Source organism: Falco punctatus (assembly GCF_963210335.1).
Source record: "Falco punctatus genome assembly, chromosome: 8".
Classification (NCBI taxonomy): domain Eukaryota; kingdom Metazoa; phylum Chordata; class Aves; order Falconiformes; family Falconidae; genus Falco; species Falco punctatus.
The window spans coordinates 14,491,850-14,507,089 of NC_137588.1; the positions used below are offsets into that span (position 1 = coordinate 14,491,850).

Sequence of the window (15,240 nt, forward strand, 5' to 3'; positions counted from 1 at the left end):
CAGGATCTAAAATCTGAGAAAAGTAATTGTTTTCTCTGTTACTAGTACTTTGTATTTGATAGAACATATCTAAAACTTCCAGAGTATTAAAAATACTTATCAAGACTGTACACACATATGCAAGTGCATATATGCATGTAAGTAAACATATAAACTGCACAAAATTTGTAAACAGGTAGATTATTTGCTGTAGGTAGCAGAGACCTCTCAAAGAGAAGAAATTGCCTGAGGTAGGAGTTCCTTTAGGAAATTTGTCACTTGCAGGTTTACTTGCAGGTTGTATCTCCTTTTTTATTTCAGCACAATTAATAACGCAGACGGTCTCTTTTACATCAGCAGTTTACAAATGTTCTCCACAGTGTGACCTATGCCTATCTCAGTTTTCTCAGTCATTTCTGCACATGCTAATCCTTTCCTGCTCATTTCCTCAAAGGCCAAATGACGCTACAGCCTGTTAATTAAGAAGCTTGCTGCAGCGGAGATGTATTGTGAATTTAAGTTAAACGTCAACTTAGCCCATAGTGGTATTTCAACATTTCTGTTGCTATCTGAAGGGAAGAAGAAAGCTGCCAGCAGTCCTTTCTTAGGGGATCCCGTTGTTACAGGTGGGACATATCTAAACTGGAAGCACTAGCCTCTTCCCAAAGGTCCCTGTGGAAAAAGCATCTGAGATAAACCGTATTGGTCCAGATAATCTGTCTGGTTTTACATTTTCTAGAGCTTGAGAGCATATGGGAACAGGTAACATCTGGTCTACTTCAACACCAATCCTACTTGGCTGAGGCATCCAGCTGTTAACACATTCTGTCAGTTGCCAGTCTTAATGGCTGAAGTACTGTGGATGAAGACTGTGTCCCTTATGTTGATGCAAAGTTGTGCACAATGGGGCAAAGATATATAGATGTTAATATATAATAATTCTATATTAATATAATCTAGATAATTAACAACAGTAGTACAGAAGCAAGCAGGTCTGTTGTGACAGTGCTCTTGCGTCCCTCCCACGCGGTAGCAGAGTGCTCTCACAGGCTGCAGCTGCAGGCAGAGGCAGCTGGGGAGGTGTTGCCGAGTAAACCATGTTCCTGTGCTTATCCTGCTTTAGTGTTCCCTCTTCTCTTGAACATTTAAACAGTTTGTTGCATGCTTAACTTTAAGCACAAATTCATTGCCATTGAAGCTGGTAGCTGTCTTACAGGTTTTTGTTTGCTTTCATAAGATCAGGTTTTCACCCAATGGGACTATGTTTAAGCTTTATTTTGTTCAGACCTAGTAACCATTTTAAGATTTCATTTACACATTTTGCTACTTGAACCTATTTCTGCAAGTTGATGAACACCCAGCAACTGAGTTTTTCTTTAGGCATTTGGAAAAGACAAAAAAAGCAACCAAATATTATCACACGTTCAAGGAAAGAAACATAGAATGCACAACCAAATGTAGTTGCCCTGGAAAGCTGAATTTTGTAGTTGCATTCAGCCAGGCAGGCAATAGAAATATTTCATTTCATCAAGGCATCAGATGTTACCTGCTGAAAGTTATATTGCATTAGTTTAACATCAAATTGTCTATTACAGCTATAAAAAACAGTTAGAGGAAACTGGTTTATCTACAAAGAACTTATAAACTAAAGAAGAAGCAAATTCAAGTTATGTGTGAGAATTCTTTTGATTAAACACTTTAAGTGAAAATGTGTAACATTAAGTGGCATTTTTAATGACTAAAATTTAGGAAAAGTACTGTAAAAATATAATGAGAAAGCAAACAGGAGCTGGTAAAACCTGTTAAAATTTATATGTTTTCTGGAAAACTAAAAACACTTTTTGAATGTATTTTTAATATAAAAACATGTACTGCTGTTCTTCGGTAGGATGACCTTTTTCAGCAGTGGTTGGTTTGTATGAGTATACAGCTATGCATACAATACGACATCAATCACCATCTTGACTCTAATCCTGTCTTGGAGCCAGTGGAGATTTTTGGCAACTTCTCTCTTTGCTTGTCTATGTCTTATTGAAGGGTCAGTTATTTCCTGCTTTGGCACCTGAAAGACAATAGTTTGAATAGTCACATGCATTACAAAACAGCCTGAGGTACACACAGATTGAAGAAGGCAATGGCTTATAAATCATGCAGTTTAATAAGGAGACTGAATTCCTAGGTAATTAAAAAACCCCACAAGTCCAAGTTAACTATGAGCACTGTATCTCTGATTATAGGTCTTCTTCCACCATGTAAATTGACATCAATAGATTAAAATGCAAAAATTAAAGAGAAGTTAAAAAATATCTACAAAGATCTTGAACTAAATGTTTATATCCTCTTTTTCCCTAGCTCTCCAATGATTCTTCCAAGTAATGTCGATCTACTCTTATGCATGTGGATACTTATTAAATCTTCAAATGAGTTTTTCTTCTTCAGAACTGGTGACCTCTGAACGTGAGAAAATATCCCTGAAAAGTAACATGAAAATGCATATAAGTAATTCGTTTCTAAACAGCAAAGAACAGCCGAATACTCCTCTGTCTTTATCTGCTGCTGGTCCCCATTTTATCAGCATTGACCCCAAACCTTTTGTTTGGTGGCAGCCATATCTCTACATTCGCAAGTTGCCTTTCAGTGACAAATTACTTTTGTAATCTTTTCCTTCAGTCAGTCAGAGCACTGAAGTCTGCTCATAGTCTTACTTACTGGCTTGTTATCAACCTGCACAGTGAATGTGATCTCTCACACTGTTTAGTAGCACATTTGTTATTTCCTTGAGGAACTATGGGGCAATTTCTTTGCAATGATCTCCAAAAGCCAGCAGGTTGGCTTTATTTCTTTCAGACACATTTGTCTTCTGAAAAAGTAACTGGTTAACATAGTATCTATTTATTTACCAGACCTCAAATACATAATACAGCAGCTTTTACCCCAGTGCCCTCCCCAGCACCCTGCAGCCCAGCAGAGTCAGGACAGTAAGTTGGGTGTGCCTTGGGCCAGGTGCAAGGGCTGATCTGAGCCCAATTGCCTGCACCTGTGAAGGAGGTGCACACAGCTGGGGCCACTTTGGGTGGTGAGGTAGTAGAGAGACTGCTGGGTGAGGAGAGAACAAGCATAAAAGTAGTAGAGAAGGGTTTATGTTTGTGTTCTTCAAAGTTTTATACTGAGGATGTGCTACGTGGCTTCTTGAGGAGGGTCATCTTGTACAGTTGCTCTTCAGGAATATTTGCTGTAAGTACAAAAGCTATGTTTTCTTTGTGGTTTTAAGTCTTATTTTGGCTCATTAAAAGTTGTTAAAGTGACAATATAAAGACTTACAACATGTCTGACTCCATTGGAAATGTTTTTATGAAACCTGCTTTTTCATAGTGCTTTGGTTTTGTTAGAGGAAAGGGATGTGTTGCTAAAGATACCTTGGCTGTGTAACTGTAAAGGACTCTTCCCAACTTGTCTCAGTTTAAAGCTGACTAATGCTCCTCTGCAGGGTATCTAGGGAAGTTAAAATGCTGCTGGGTTAAGTAGAACGTTAGCTGGCTGGAGGCAGTTTGTGAGGTAACTCATATACAGGTGTTCTGATTTTGTCATGTCTTTCATGGGTCCTGTAGAGTTTGAAGAGTTATCTTCAGATCTGTTGGTAACTACAATCAGGAACCTGGTAGGACTAGAGCAGTTCAGAAAACGGTGTTTGAACCTGGGCTACTTCTACCGCTGTCTTGGTATATATTTGGACAGACTTGTTTCCCAGAAGGTCAAAGTATGGGCAACTGTGGGAAATGTATCTTAGATGTGATGAAGTATTTCTGTTCAGTACTGCTGAGAAGCTTTTACCAAGGACTTCACTAGGTTTTTTGGCTTGGAGGGCTTTTCTGGTGGTGGTTTTTTTTCTTAGAAAAACTCTGTTCCTGATACTCAGTATTGACAATGACCTCATGGGGTTTTATCCTTTAGTTCTGAAACCTGATGCTAGAATAACACCACCTTAACATCAGCATTTCTCTGCCAAGTCCAGATCTCTGTCTTGCTTTTCCAATTCAATGATATGTTTAAGGAACTACAGTGAATGCAGCTTACAGATTGCTCCTGATTTATGATCCTGTTTGCCATCAAAGAAAGAAAAAAAAAACAACAAACCAACCATTTTAAAATGGTGAATATTTAAAGAGGAATAAGATTAAAAACTTCAGTATGGATCAATAAAGATGTTATAGATAGCTGAAAAAGTAACAGTATAAAGCAAAAAATCTTGCTTTTTTGTTTGATTTCTAGAACAAGCCTACTGAAAGCTGTTCATAGTCAGCCATGTAGATGTGCAGTAGAGTATACAAGGTCATTCAAATGCCACTAGTGCTGCTCTTTGGGCTAAGAAAACAGGCTTGTAAACCTCTACGCATAAGAAGCAGTAATTCTATTCCTCATTGTTTGCTAGGATGCAATTTCTACCTGCGGTTATTAACAATTGATTTCTGCTTTCACCGGTGAAACAAGGCAGTAGGGTCACAAAGATTAAAACAGTCGGCTTTGTTAAGAAACTGGGAGACTTGGATAAGAGGTTAGATAGCTCCTCCAAAAAATAAAATTCAGGCTGTACCTGCTATAAGCTGCCTGCTACTGACTGATGTTAATCAATTGTGCAGAGGAAACCAGATTAACTGATTACAATTCACAAAGCACAGAGGTAAAATAGAGAAGGGGAGGAATCCTTGTTTGTCTTAAAGTGTGAATACTTACAGTGCTTAAAATCTCTCTGTATAGGAGTAAACTAAAGTCGGTATTAATCACAAACCTCATACTTTGATTCTTCAAAACATATGAGACTGTTACCTCTTAATCTTGAATGGAACAAAATCTCATTGTTTAGGAAAACCACAGTGTGATACAGACGTGAAGAGACAGATGTAAACAGGCTAAGGGGGAACTTAGATGGTGATATTCAAAGCTGTGATCTGAAAACAAAAAATCATCTGGAGTTTTAGCCTGCTGGGAACGCCAATTTTTGATAGTACTACTACCTCGTGTCTAAAGCTGTGTTCTGTTTGCACCCAAGAGTGCATCAGTCTGGTCAGGACTGAGCAACTGTTGCATTTGTGATGTCTGAGGCCACTTGGGAACCAGCAGGGGATTCCGTGCTGCCTGCCATCAGCATTTCTTGGCACACATCTTCAAAGCTGCGTCGTAGCTCAGATTCTTTGCAGAGCAGAAGAGGATCCACTCCTTGCTTTTAAAATGCAGACAGTGGTTGTTTGGTTTGGAGTTTAGAAACTGTCCCTGTGTGTGCTCTTCAGTGTGAGGGGATTGATTCTAACACATCCTCCACCTCCTAGCTTAATGGCTAGGACACTCTTTGTAGGTAACCGTGGGGGTAAGGACCTCTCGATCCTTCCTTTCAAATCCTATCTTTCAATACACAAAACTCTAAAATTTGTGAGCAAGAGCTGCACTTTCCAGTGGTGTAGTGTGCCTGGGGTGGAAGAATCCTGAGTTCAAGTCCCTTTTATAGAGACACTCTGGTTACTCATGAGTAACTGTCCAGAGAGGTTCTTTACTATTCCCTGGATGTTCCCCTGAACTCTTAGTAACTAAGACACTGATCAAGGAAGTGGAGATAAGTGTCTGACTCCATTCAAGTGGAAAGGCAGTTCTGCCTTCTCCCTGTGGGCCTGATGTGCTACACTGTTGGTGATGGCAGCAGCGCTTCTACCCCTCCATCATATTATAGCACCTGCCCCTTTCTGAAAGCAGACATTCTCATGGGGAGGATGCGTCTGTCGGTAGCGGGATCAGAACTGATGCCTTAGAAGAGACGGAGGTTTGGGGAAAAACTATGCTCTATCTTCCTGCTGGGAATGAGGAGGCTAAGTGATGCTACTTTTTGCAGATCCTGCTGCTATTTGCCAGCTCACACCTTACTGCATGTGGAGACACATTAAGCCTGGGGATTCTGCTCTGGGGCTGGGAACCTGAAGATTAGGAATTACAGCATTAATGTCATAGGTACTGGTCTTCCTCCTGAAGCTGTAGCTGTGTCTGAAAGCCTGCATGCATCAGAGTCCTCAGTTTGTTTCCATTGTGTGTTGGGCAAAACTTACCAGTATAGAAATAGGAAATATCTAGTGGCTAACTACTAGATGGCAAATAAACATATCCTTACTCTTCTGCTGAAGGACTGCCACTCTCCTCAGCGGCACCAGTACAACACATTCCTGGGGTGAGGCACCTCTCAGAATGAGGAATTCAGAACTAGCCTGTCCATGGTACAGTAGTGGTAAAAATGCTGGTGTGGAAGAATATATTTGTATGTTCAGTTGCTGAGCTGCCCTCTTTGTTTGAATCCTCTCCCGTGTTTTGCTTTCTGCTGCCCCTCCTCCCCCACCAAACTGAAACTTAACTTGGAACTCCAATGACAGCTTTTATCTGGAGGTTAAATTTTTACTGAAATCACTTTGAACATAAACGTAGCTCAGTATGGGATTGGGGGGAGTTGGGGGCAGTTCTGCAGCACTGTCCTCTGTTTCTGTACTATTACCATATTATACAGTAAGCCTGTATCTCTTTTCTACTAGACTCTGGTTATTGCCCATGAGACGTATTAAAGGAGTAGTAACCTTGGTTTCTCCCTGTGAACTGAGAACGTAGAGTAGTGATCTTCTGTTCAGCTTCTGCTAGCTGCCTTCTCCCTAGGCCATGGGTTCTGGAGAGCACGCAGTCCACATAGATATCCCAGAAGAGCTGAGCGAGGTCCCAGAACAAAGCTCCATGTTTCAAGTTCTCTGATGATTTCAGGAAGATCATGAAGTCCCAAAAGCCACTGACAGAGTCAGAAATGCGAGGCTTCCTCATCTCCAGTAAGACAGCCGAGGAGGATTCCCAACACTGGGGATCTGCTCGCCCAAGAGCTAGTGGATCAATTTGGCTATGGCAGAGGAAAGGTGACGTGCAGAATGCTCCCATGATTAGCAAAGAGCAGATGAGTCTCATGTTGCAGTGGATTCTTCCTCTGTTCCGAAGGTCCATTGTGTCACTGAAATGTTAGAAAAGAAGCTGAAAAACTTCTCACTTAGATGCAAGAACAAAGCCCTGGTACCTTATTTTACATAGAAGGCGCTTCAGATGTTTTTAACTGTTTCTCTGCTCTTTAAACATCTGTATATGCTTTTTTGCATGTAGGAATAGAAATACTAGTGAAGTTGCATTACTCTGTAGCAGAAGCGTGTGTTAAAATTTGTTAATCATCCTCAAATCCATATGATGAACTCTCTTATCTGGAACTTGTTCATACTGAAAGTTTTTGGCCTTTCCTGATTTACAGATCTCTAACCTTTTTCAGTAAAAATCCATTCCTTTTTACAGAGAATTTAAGCCTTTAGGCAGTCTTGCTTTCCTCAAAATTTTATGAGCCCTTTAAATTAGTTCGCAGACTCACAGGGATCTGTAGACAGCAGATGGAAAACTATTTGTTGAAAATGTGTTCTAATGAATTAATAGTAGGTTGCAAAATCATCCATTCAACAGGAATATTTTACCTGCTAAAATGCAGAACAGTTTGAAAAAGAGTACAGCCACATCATAGCAGCTGTGTTGTACAACATGTACACATGCATACAGAATCAGAATAGTTTAGGTTGGAAGTGACCTTTAAAGGCCATCTTGTCCAACCCCCATCCCCCCTGCAATGAGCAGGGACATCTTCCACTAGATCAGGTTGCTCAGAACCCCATCCAACTCGACCTTGAATGTTTCCAGGGATGGGGCATCTGCCACCTGTTCCGGTGTTTCACAACCCTCATTACAAAAAAATTCTTCCTTTTATCTAGTCTGAATCTGCCCTTTTAGTGTAAAACCATTATTCCTTGTCCTATCACAACAGGCCCTACTAAAAAATCTGTCCCCATCTTTCTTATGAGCCCCCTTTAAGGATTGAAAGACTGTGACAAAGTCTCCCTGGAGCCTGCTCTTCTCCAGGCTGAACAACCCCAACTCCTGCAGCCTGCCTTCACAGAAGAGGTGTTCATCCCTCTGATCATATTTGTGCCTCTCCTCTGGACCCGCTCCAACAAGTCCATGTCTTTCCTGTACTGAGATTTTTATATAAAAGTACAGATCCTTATTGCAGGTCACTGTAACAATTGTCTGTTATGTTAAAATTGTGAAACTTGGAAAGTCCCAGCTGTAGTGAGAGAAATCCTGAGAATGATAATATTTTGGGGATAGAATTTCTTTTCTAGTATATGCTTCTAGAACTGAGCGTTTTCTAACATGCTTCTAGTATTTCTAATATGACATTTCTAATGTGTAAGGGGTTTGGAGGTGGCTTTTAGTGTAGCTCACCAAACAAAACAAAACCACCCAAAAAACCTACCACCAACAGATCGTTCAAAGGAGTAATACTAAAATTGCCTTTGAAGGATGGTTTTGCCATCTGGTTTACACTGGATAACAATTGAACTGGTCACTTTGCTTTCTCTGCCCCTCCAGCCTCTTTGGAAACTTTCTAACTTACAGAACTGGGTAAGACAAGGACAAGGGTTCTGGGTTTGTCAGAGGTGTGAGCAAAGGGGCTGCCCCGGCAGGGAGATGGCAGGGCGCTGGTATGAGGGTGGGTGCCATTTAAGGTGTGCTGTGAGTGGCACTGGTCAGGGCCAGTAGCCAAGAGCACTAGTCCTTATGGTCTGGTCAAACTCAAGAGGCATTTTGCTGTTAGTCTTCTGCAAAGTTCAGGATTTTTTTAGATGGCTGAGAGCTGAGGGGATGCTTAAGATGTGTCAGTTTACATTGATGTCCTACCTGTGCTGCAGTGAATGCTTCCACGCAGCCACCCCCTCACGCTCCTGTCTTTAGGTCCTGTCCGTAAACCCAGGTTCATGGTGTGTGCTATCTACACCTGCTGGCTCCCACTTCTTTCTTTTCCTTTTTTTTTAATTCCCCTTTTTATTTCCTCCTCTTCTCCTCGAGTTTAACCCCCTAGTCCACCACCCATCATGAATAGTGCATACAATAATAATACTACTAATTAAAAAGTTCATTAGCTTATTCCTTAGCTCCTAGCCAGCAGAACGGTGATGTCGGTTACGGCGGGTCGCTGGGTCCTGCACCGGACGGGTGCCCACGCCGGCCCGGTGGGGCTGCGCGCCGAGCAGCCGGGCCCCGGCCGCCCCCCGCCCGCTCCCGGCCCCGGCGCCCGCACTTACCTCTGCCTCCGGCGTGCAGGGCGGGCCGGGCAGGCAGGGCTCTCCGCGCCTGCCGCGCTCCTTAAGAAGCCGTAGCGGGCAGCCCCGCTTAGTTTTTACGTCAGGGCTCGGGGACAAGCCCCCACCCCCGGGGCCCCGGCCGCCGCTCCCTCCTTCCCTCTGCGGAGCTGCCCCCGCTGCGAGCGCGCTCCGCTCTCTGCCCCGCCTGCCTCCCCCTCCCTGCGGACCCCGGCCCTCCTGGGGGGCGGCGGTGCTGCCTCTGGCCGAGGGGGAGCTGTGCGCAGGGGTCGAGGGACGAGTAACAGACCCGGGCACCTGGAAGGCTGCAGCTCTGCCCCTTGCCCCCTCTCCTAGCAGTGCTGCCTCTGTGGGGCAAGGGTAGAAAGCAAGTCCCCCACCTCGAAGCTCAAGTTGTCAGGACCTGGCTCATTCCTCAGGCATCTTGCTCGCTGCGCTTGGCTGCTGGACGTCCCTCCACCCCAGAGCAGAAGTCTTGTGGCACGACTGGAGCTATTCGCTGGCTAGGGCTCAGCTCATGCAGTAGGTCCGTCTCTCCTGGGAACTGAAGCAGAGACCCAAAGAAGAGCAGAGTCCCAGAAGAAAGCCAGTAAAGGCATTAACTGCAGCAGTGGGGCTGAGCTGCTCAGTGCAGCTCTGTGCACACAACTGTAGGTAAAGGAGAGCTACCTTAGAAGGGTCCCGGCTACATTTTCCCTCGGGGGGGGGCGGGGAGTTGTCTATTATTGTTGCATTTTCTTTCTGTGAGGTTCTCTGTTGCAACCCCTCTCCACTGCCACCGTCTTGGAACAGCTGCAAAACCTCTGTATGCATTAGGGAAACAGGCTGAGCCAGTAGGCAAGTGGAAGGAAGCCACTGGTGAAGGGGCCATCTCTGAGTACATGCAGTGTGGAGGGGAAAGCGTAAGCTCAATGCTGCCTGTGACAACTCCCTCTGTGTTAGCTGTGCCTGCTGTAAGCACCCCCTCACACGTATAAAACATACAACTTGAAGAGCTGGGACTCTGGGGACAGGCTACTAACCAGTGTCAGGCATAACTTGTTTAACACTATTTGAAGCAACATGGAGGGCAAGACCATTCTTTTTTTGTAACCATGTAGTCTGTAGGCTAAGTCATGTAGCACTCTGCTGACTGTCTGAAGCCAGTGCAGCTGCACCAGTCCATACCAACTGGGCAACAGCCCATTTTTTTAAAGACTTTCACTGGCAGCTGCCTTCTGTCTTTGCACTTAGAAAAATAATCCTTTCTCTATGAAGCAGCTGTGCTTCAGTAGCACCAGGCTTATCTTTGTTGAAGTTAGTGGGGCCACACTGGTCTGTACCAGCTGGAAAGTTGGCTGTTTTTCTGTTAATCTGTATCCTTAGAATTTACGTCTCTCTGTGCATCCAGTCCATGTAAGTGGAGAAGCATGTTCCTTCCTAACCCATAATCTTAGGATGTACCTATAACAATAAAGGCTGCTGTTGATTTCTCCTGATACTTTATTTCCTCTTCTCAGTGAGCAATCAACGTGAGAGTGTATTTTGTGTAAGTAGCCTTACTTTTTAACAAAAGCGAAGGGAACTTTTTGGGGGCGAGAGAACATGTGGCTAGAACCAATGTAGATAAGTATATTGTAGGACCCGAGCAAATTTGCAGATGTTTTATTTCTGAAGTGTGGGGTTCGGAATGGGGTAATAGTCAGCACCAGCTCCTGAAACAGACTTCAGGAGGCACTGAAAAGTGCAACACCCTTGGAAGGAGCCCTTGCAAGGTGGCAGGGGGAAGCCTTTCATTGCATGTAGGATCTCCCGTGTTTTTCTCTGTGCTATCAAACGTGGGCTGTTCCAGCAGGCTTCCTTCTCCCCAGTTCTAGGGTTAAAATGATCCTTAAGCATTTTTTTAAAGTCTGCTCTGTAGGAGCTGATTCTGGGCCCACGTGCTATCTGGAGCCCCCTTGGCTAGTGGGTAACCAGCGCGCTTCTCCTAGCCTCTGTGTTTGGGGGTTGGACGGGGTGAGGGAGAGAAGGAAAGTGTGCCTACAAGACATGGGTGTTGTGATGTAACCTAAAGGCAGCTCCTGGGTAGAAAAGACTCTGAGGCTGCTTGTGTTATTGGTTGGCCTGAGTGCAGGAGGCCAGAGCAGGACTAAGGTGGTGTAGGAGTGGTTTTTGCTGACATTGCTGGGTCTGTGGTACATTGTTGTAAGGATGCTGTCCCATGCTGTTAAGGGCAGAGCAAAAGGCTGCAGCTGGAAAGGAAAAAGCAAAATGTTTCCTGTGAGCTGATACATTTCTGCCAACCTGGAACCTTTCTGGGTTCATTGTTAAGAAGTGACTTTGAGTCCCCTTCTGGGGAGCACTTTATCTGGTTTTGGACCAAGAACGACATTGGTTTCATTCCAGTCAGAATCCTTCTGGTAGACCGAAGGGTGCTGAACCAGGGTTTCTCAGAGAAGTAAGAGTTGCTACTCAAGGGAAATACTGCTACAGACAAAATGCTCTGCTCCACAAATACTTCCTGAGCCCGCTATGCTTTGTTCCCTCTGAACCAGAGCACTCATATTCTATTTCTGGGAAAGAGGTTTTTTGATAATTGGATTCGGCACCTCAACCTCCTAGTGGAGAAGAAACATAGGACTGGCCATCTCATTCAGTCCCACGTACTCTCCCTTAGTAAAGCTTTCTGTGCCCTTTTTAGGCTATCACTAATCTTTCATTGCACTGCATGATGTATTCCCCTGACAGCCAATGTTCACGTCTTCAGTCTCCATGTCTTTTGCATGAATGTAATTCAAATGGGCTGTAGGTCATTTCCAGAGTCATTTGCAAAAGGATATTTCTGTCAAGAAAAGTTGAGTCCTTAACTTACAGATAAGAGAGAGAGTTCAGATCATGTAACGCTACAGAAATGACGTTATTTCTACCACGAAAATATAAAAAGAATATACAAGCAAAAGTTGATCAGGTTATAGGAGTAGAGGATGGAAAGGGAGAAACATAGGAGGTTATCTCATTAGTATTTTTATTTTGAGTAAAAGCATAAACAACTGTGTGGTATTGCTTCCTTTCTGCATTTGCTCCCTGCAAACCCTCTGATGTGGTTCAACATTAGCAGTTAATAGGCAATGGCTTATGGTTGCTTGAACAAAGTAAGCATTATCAAGTTTAAAACAAAAAAATATTAAATCCAGCACTGAGACTGAGAGACAGCAATGTGTGACGGTGCATACAGCTTGCCTGTTACTTCCATGAGCCATCACACCTGGGCCCACTATTACATTTTGTAACAGAATCTGCATGACGAAAGAAACCTGTTTAGTCCTTAATCCAAAATATGCTCTGAAGACATATTCTTAGCTGAAAGTTTGTGTTTTGCTGAATTGGGTTCCAAATTATCCCAGCTTTATTTGAAAGCTAGCTAAGTAATAGCAAAGGCAAAACTTGTGATTCTTGGGCGGAGAACCCAAACCCAAAAGTCTGTTAGTGTTTTAAATTCATGGTACATGGCAGAGACTTGATTTTTCATCAGAATCCACAAAGGCAAAGTGGGGAATCTAACTCCCATTTATACCTTTTCAAATTCTCTTTTAAGCAGGAGATTAAACTGTGCTTAAAATTGGCTCCCTGACAAATATACCTAAGAGCTTCTTGGAAATGAAATACTTATGCTTGATCCAAAGTCTGTGGAAAAAAAATTATTAATTTTTAAAATGATATTTAGAGGGTTTTGAGTCAGGAGTCTGAGTGGACTCAGAGTTACACTGCTGCCTAGTGAAGAACAATGAAAGCCTCTAATTGCAAAACCTGTTTGAATACTGGAGTATCTGTTTCAAAAAAAAATTAATTTGGCTAGGAAATCATAAAGGATACTGTGCAGTCTGTATCCTATTAGCAGGAGGCTGATGTTTTGTAAGTGGAAAGGGGCAAAACTCAACAAATTCTTCACCAAGTGATTTGGTCACACCCATACTCGGCATCCAGGATGGCTTGTGTAACTCTCGATAAGTAGTCTGTATCAAAGTACTGGTAAAACCCCCATGTTTTGATACACTTCTGATGTCAAATCTTCCTCCAATTTTTTTTTTCCTTTTTTTATTTATTTTCTGGTGGACTGAATCTGCAGTCACAAAGTGTGTGAAGACCCCCACGCTGCTCTAAACAATCCTCTGGATCCATTCTCTGTTGAAATGGCCAACAGGAAAGTCGGTGGATGTGATGTGACGCTTAACCGGTTCTTTCTGGTGGAGAGATGTAGTTACTTAAGCATAGAAGTATTCAGTGCTATACACTATTGTTTATGACCTGAAACATCTCCATGGAGTTAGCAGACAAGACAGGGGACAGGCAGGAGACCAGTGTGTTTCTGGGCCAGGAGCTGGAGCCTGTGGACGCCCTGGCATATCTCTGACCTGTGCCTGAGAAGTGGACTCAAGCCCCTGATGACTTAGGCAAGCTCTGTGGTACTCTGCTTCTACTGTTTTTCTCCACCAGGACGTACTTCTGTGCTCTGGATTTCATGGAGTTTGAGAAGTGTTGGTGAAAATGGTCCTCTGAAGGTCTGTAGATCAAACTTCTGCTTGAAGCAGGTCTATTGCCAACATTAGATGAAGTCAGCTGTTGCTGGACTCCTGGCGGAAGTTTTTTTCCTACTTTCTAGCTTGAGTTTCCTAATTTGTGGTGGCTGCCTCCTGTATGGCTCTACCAAGAAGAATTTGGTTCTGTTACCTTTGCAATTATTTGAAGGGAAGTTACAGACTTTCTTTAGATCATCCCTTAGCTACCTCTTTACCAGGCCCAACAAGCCAAGTTACCTCAACATGTCTTCATGAGGTAGCAGGAGCCCCTCTTGGTTGCCATCTGTTGTTTGACCCAGTGAAAACATACAGCACCACCATTGTCCAAGCGCTTCAGTATCCCACCAACAGAGCTTGTTAGTGCCTCTGACTTGTCACCTTCTTTGGTAAAACCTTGGCCAGTTTTAAGTTGCAGTATTCTGGTATTTCTTTCCTGATGCGTGCTAGAATAGAGCTGTTTTCCTTGCCTATAACTTTAAAGGGCAGTTGTTCCCATTGCTGTTCAGTCCTACCCTTAAACTTGCCTAGAATGTAAAGTCTAATTTCTTGATTAATTTCTAGATTATTTGAATCCATAGATTTTTATGCCCCTGCAGTTTAGAACACAGCTTGAGTTAGGATCAAATGTTTGTGGTGTTTGCCTGGAAATATCATTGGGGTTTTGCCACTTGCTGCTAACTGGTAATTGCTTGTGTAATGAGAGAAAGTGTGTGTACAGATCTTCACTGTGCGCTGGTGCTGCAGTTAGCGTATCATTTAAGGAAACCGGGCCAAAGCCCACCTAATTTTTTAGGGCCTTTCTAGTTCTTAATCTCTTCTGGATAAATCTGATTTAGGTGATTATTTGTGTGGCATGCAAGCCATGCAGCGTGCCTTGTTTGTTCCCCCACTTGCCAGCAGATGGGTTGTATTCCTGTTCTGGTTTTTCTGCTGTGTGGCAGATGTCTAAATCTTGGCACTTAGGTTTAATTCTTATTGCTAGATCGTCTCACCTGGTTTCAGCAGTGCGTGTTGAGGCCTTTTGAATCACTGGTGTGTTTTGGCCTTAGCGTAAACGGGTCAAGTGTGCATTCTGTTATCTCCACAGGTTTTTGCTCCCACTAGAACTGCAGTTCCTTCTTATTAGAGATCTGTCAGTCTTCATTAAAGAAGTTTTCCTACCTCTCCTTGTCTACTAGCTTTCATGTGCAAGCAATTCTGTCACCAGGGGTGTATTTGGAGTGTTTTTCCATGAGTAAATTTAGGTGCCATTAGTCAGAAGTGTGAAGTGGCTTCTTCATGGACACTGGTTTAAATTAATGTGTGAAAGAGGTAACGTTTCTTGTGTTAAATACATTTGCCACAAGCTTCAAAAAGATACCTGGAACAGGTATTTTACAAGTGCAAGCTAAGCAATGTAGGTTAAAAAATGGATGTATATTTTTGAAAACTTAATTTGGTGGCATGTGACAGTATAAACGCACATGACTTCTGTAAAGAATGTGACTGAACCTCCCATA

General features: G+C 43.2%; 2 protein-coding genes across 4 annotated transcripts in view; one reads left to right on the plus strand and one right to left on the minus strand.

The window, feature by feature from the left end:
• DYTN (dystrotelin) overlaps positions 1-15,240 on the plus strand; it is an 86,003-nt gene that overhangs the window by 21,892 nt on the left and 48,871 nt on the right. Inside the window, exon 17 of one of the 3 annotated variants that reach the window (XM_080400186.1) lies at positions 2,332-2,379. The exons of the other annotated variants lie outside the window; for them this stretch is intronic. The gene's annotated coding sequence lies outside the window, so the exon portion shown is untranslated. Of the gene's footprint in view, positions 1-2,331; positions 2,380-15,240 lie in introns of those variants that run through there. 3 annotated transcript variants of the gene reach the window in all.
• FAM237A (family with sequence similarity 237 member A) lies at positions 2,311-8,203 on the minus strand (the record flags this gene model as incomplete). Its single annotated transcript, XM_080400232.1, has 2 exons — positions 6,585-8,203; positions 2,311-2,450 (listed from the first exon to the last, which is right to left on the minus strand). Exons 1-2 carry the CDS (start codon positions 6,991-6,993, stop codon positions 2,311-2,313), a joined length of 549 nt encoding a protein of 182 aa, XP_080256358.1. The 5' UTR covers positions 6,994-8,203.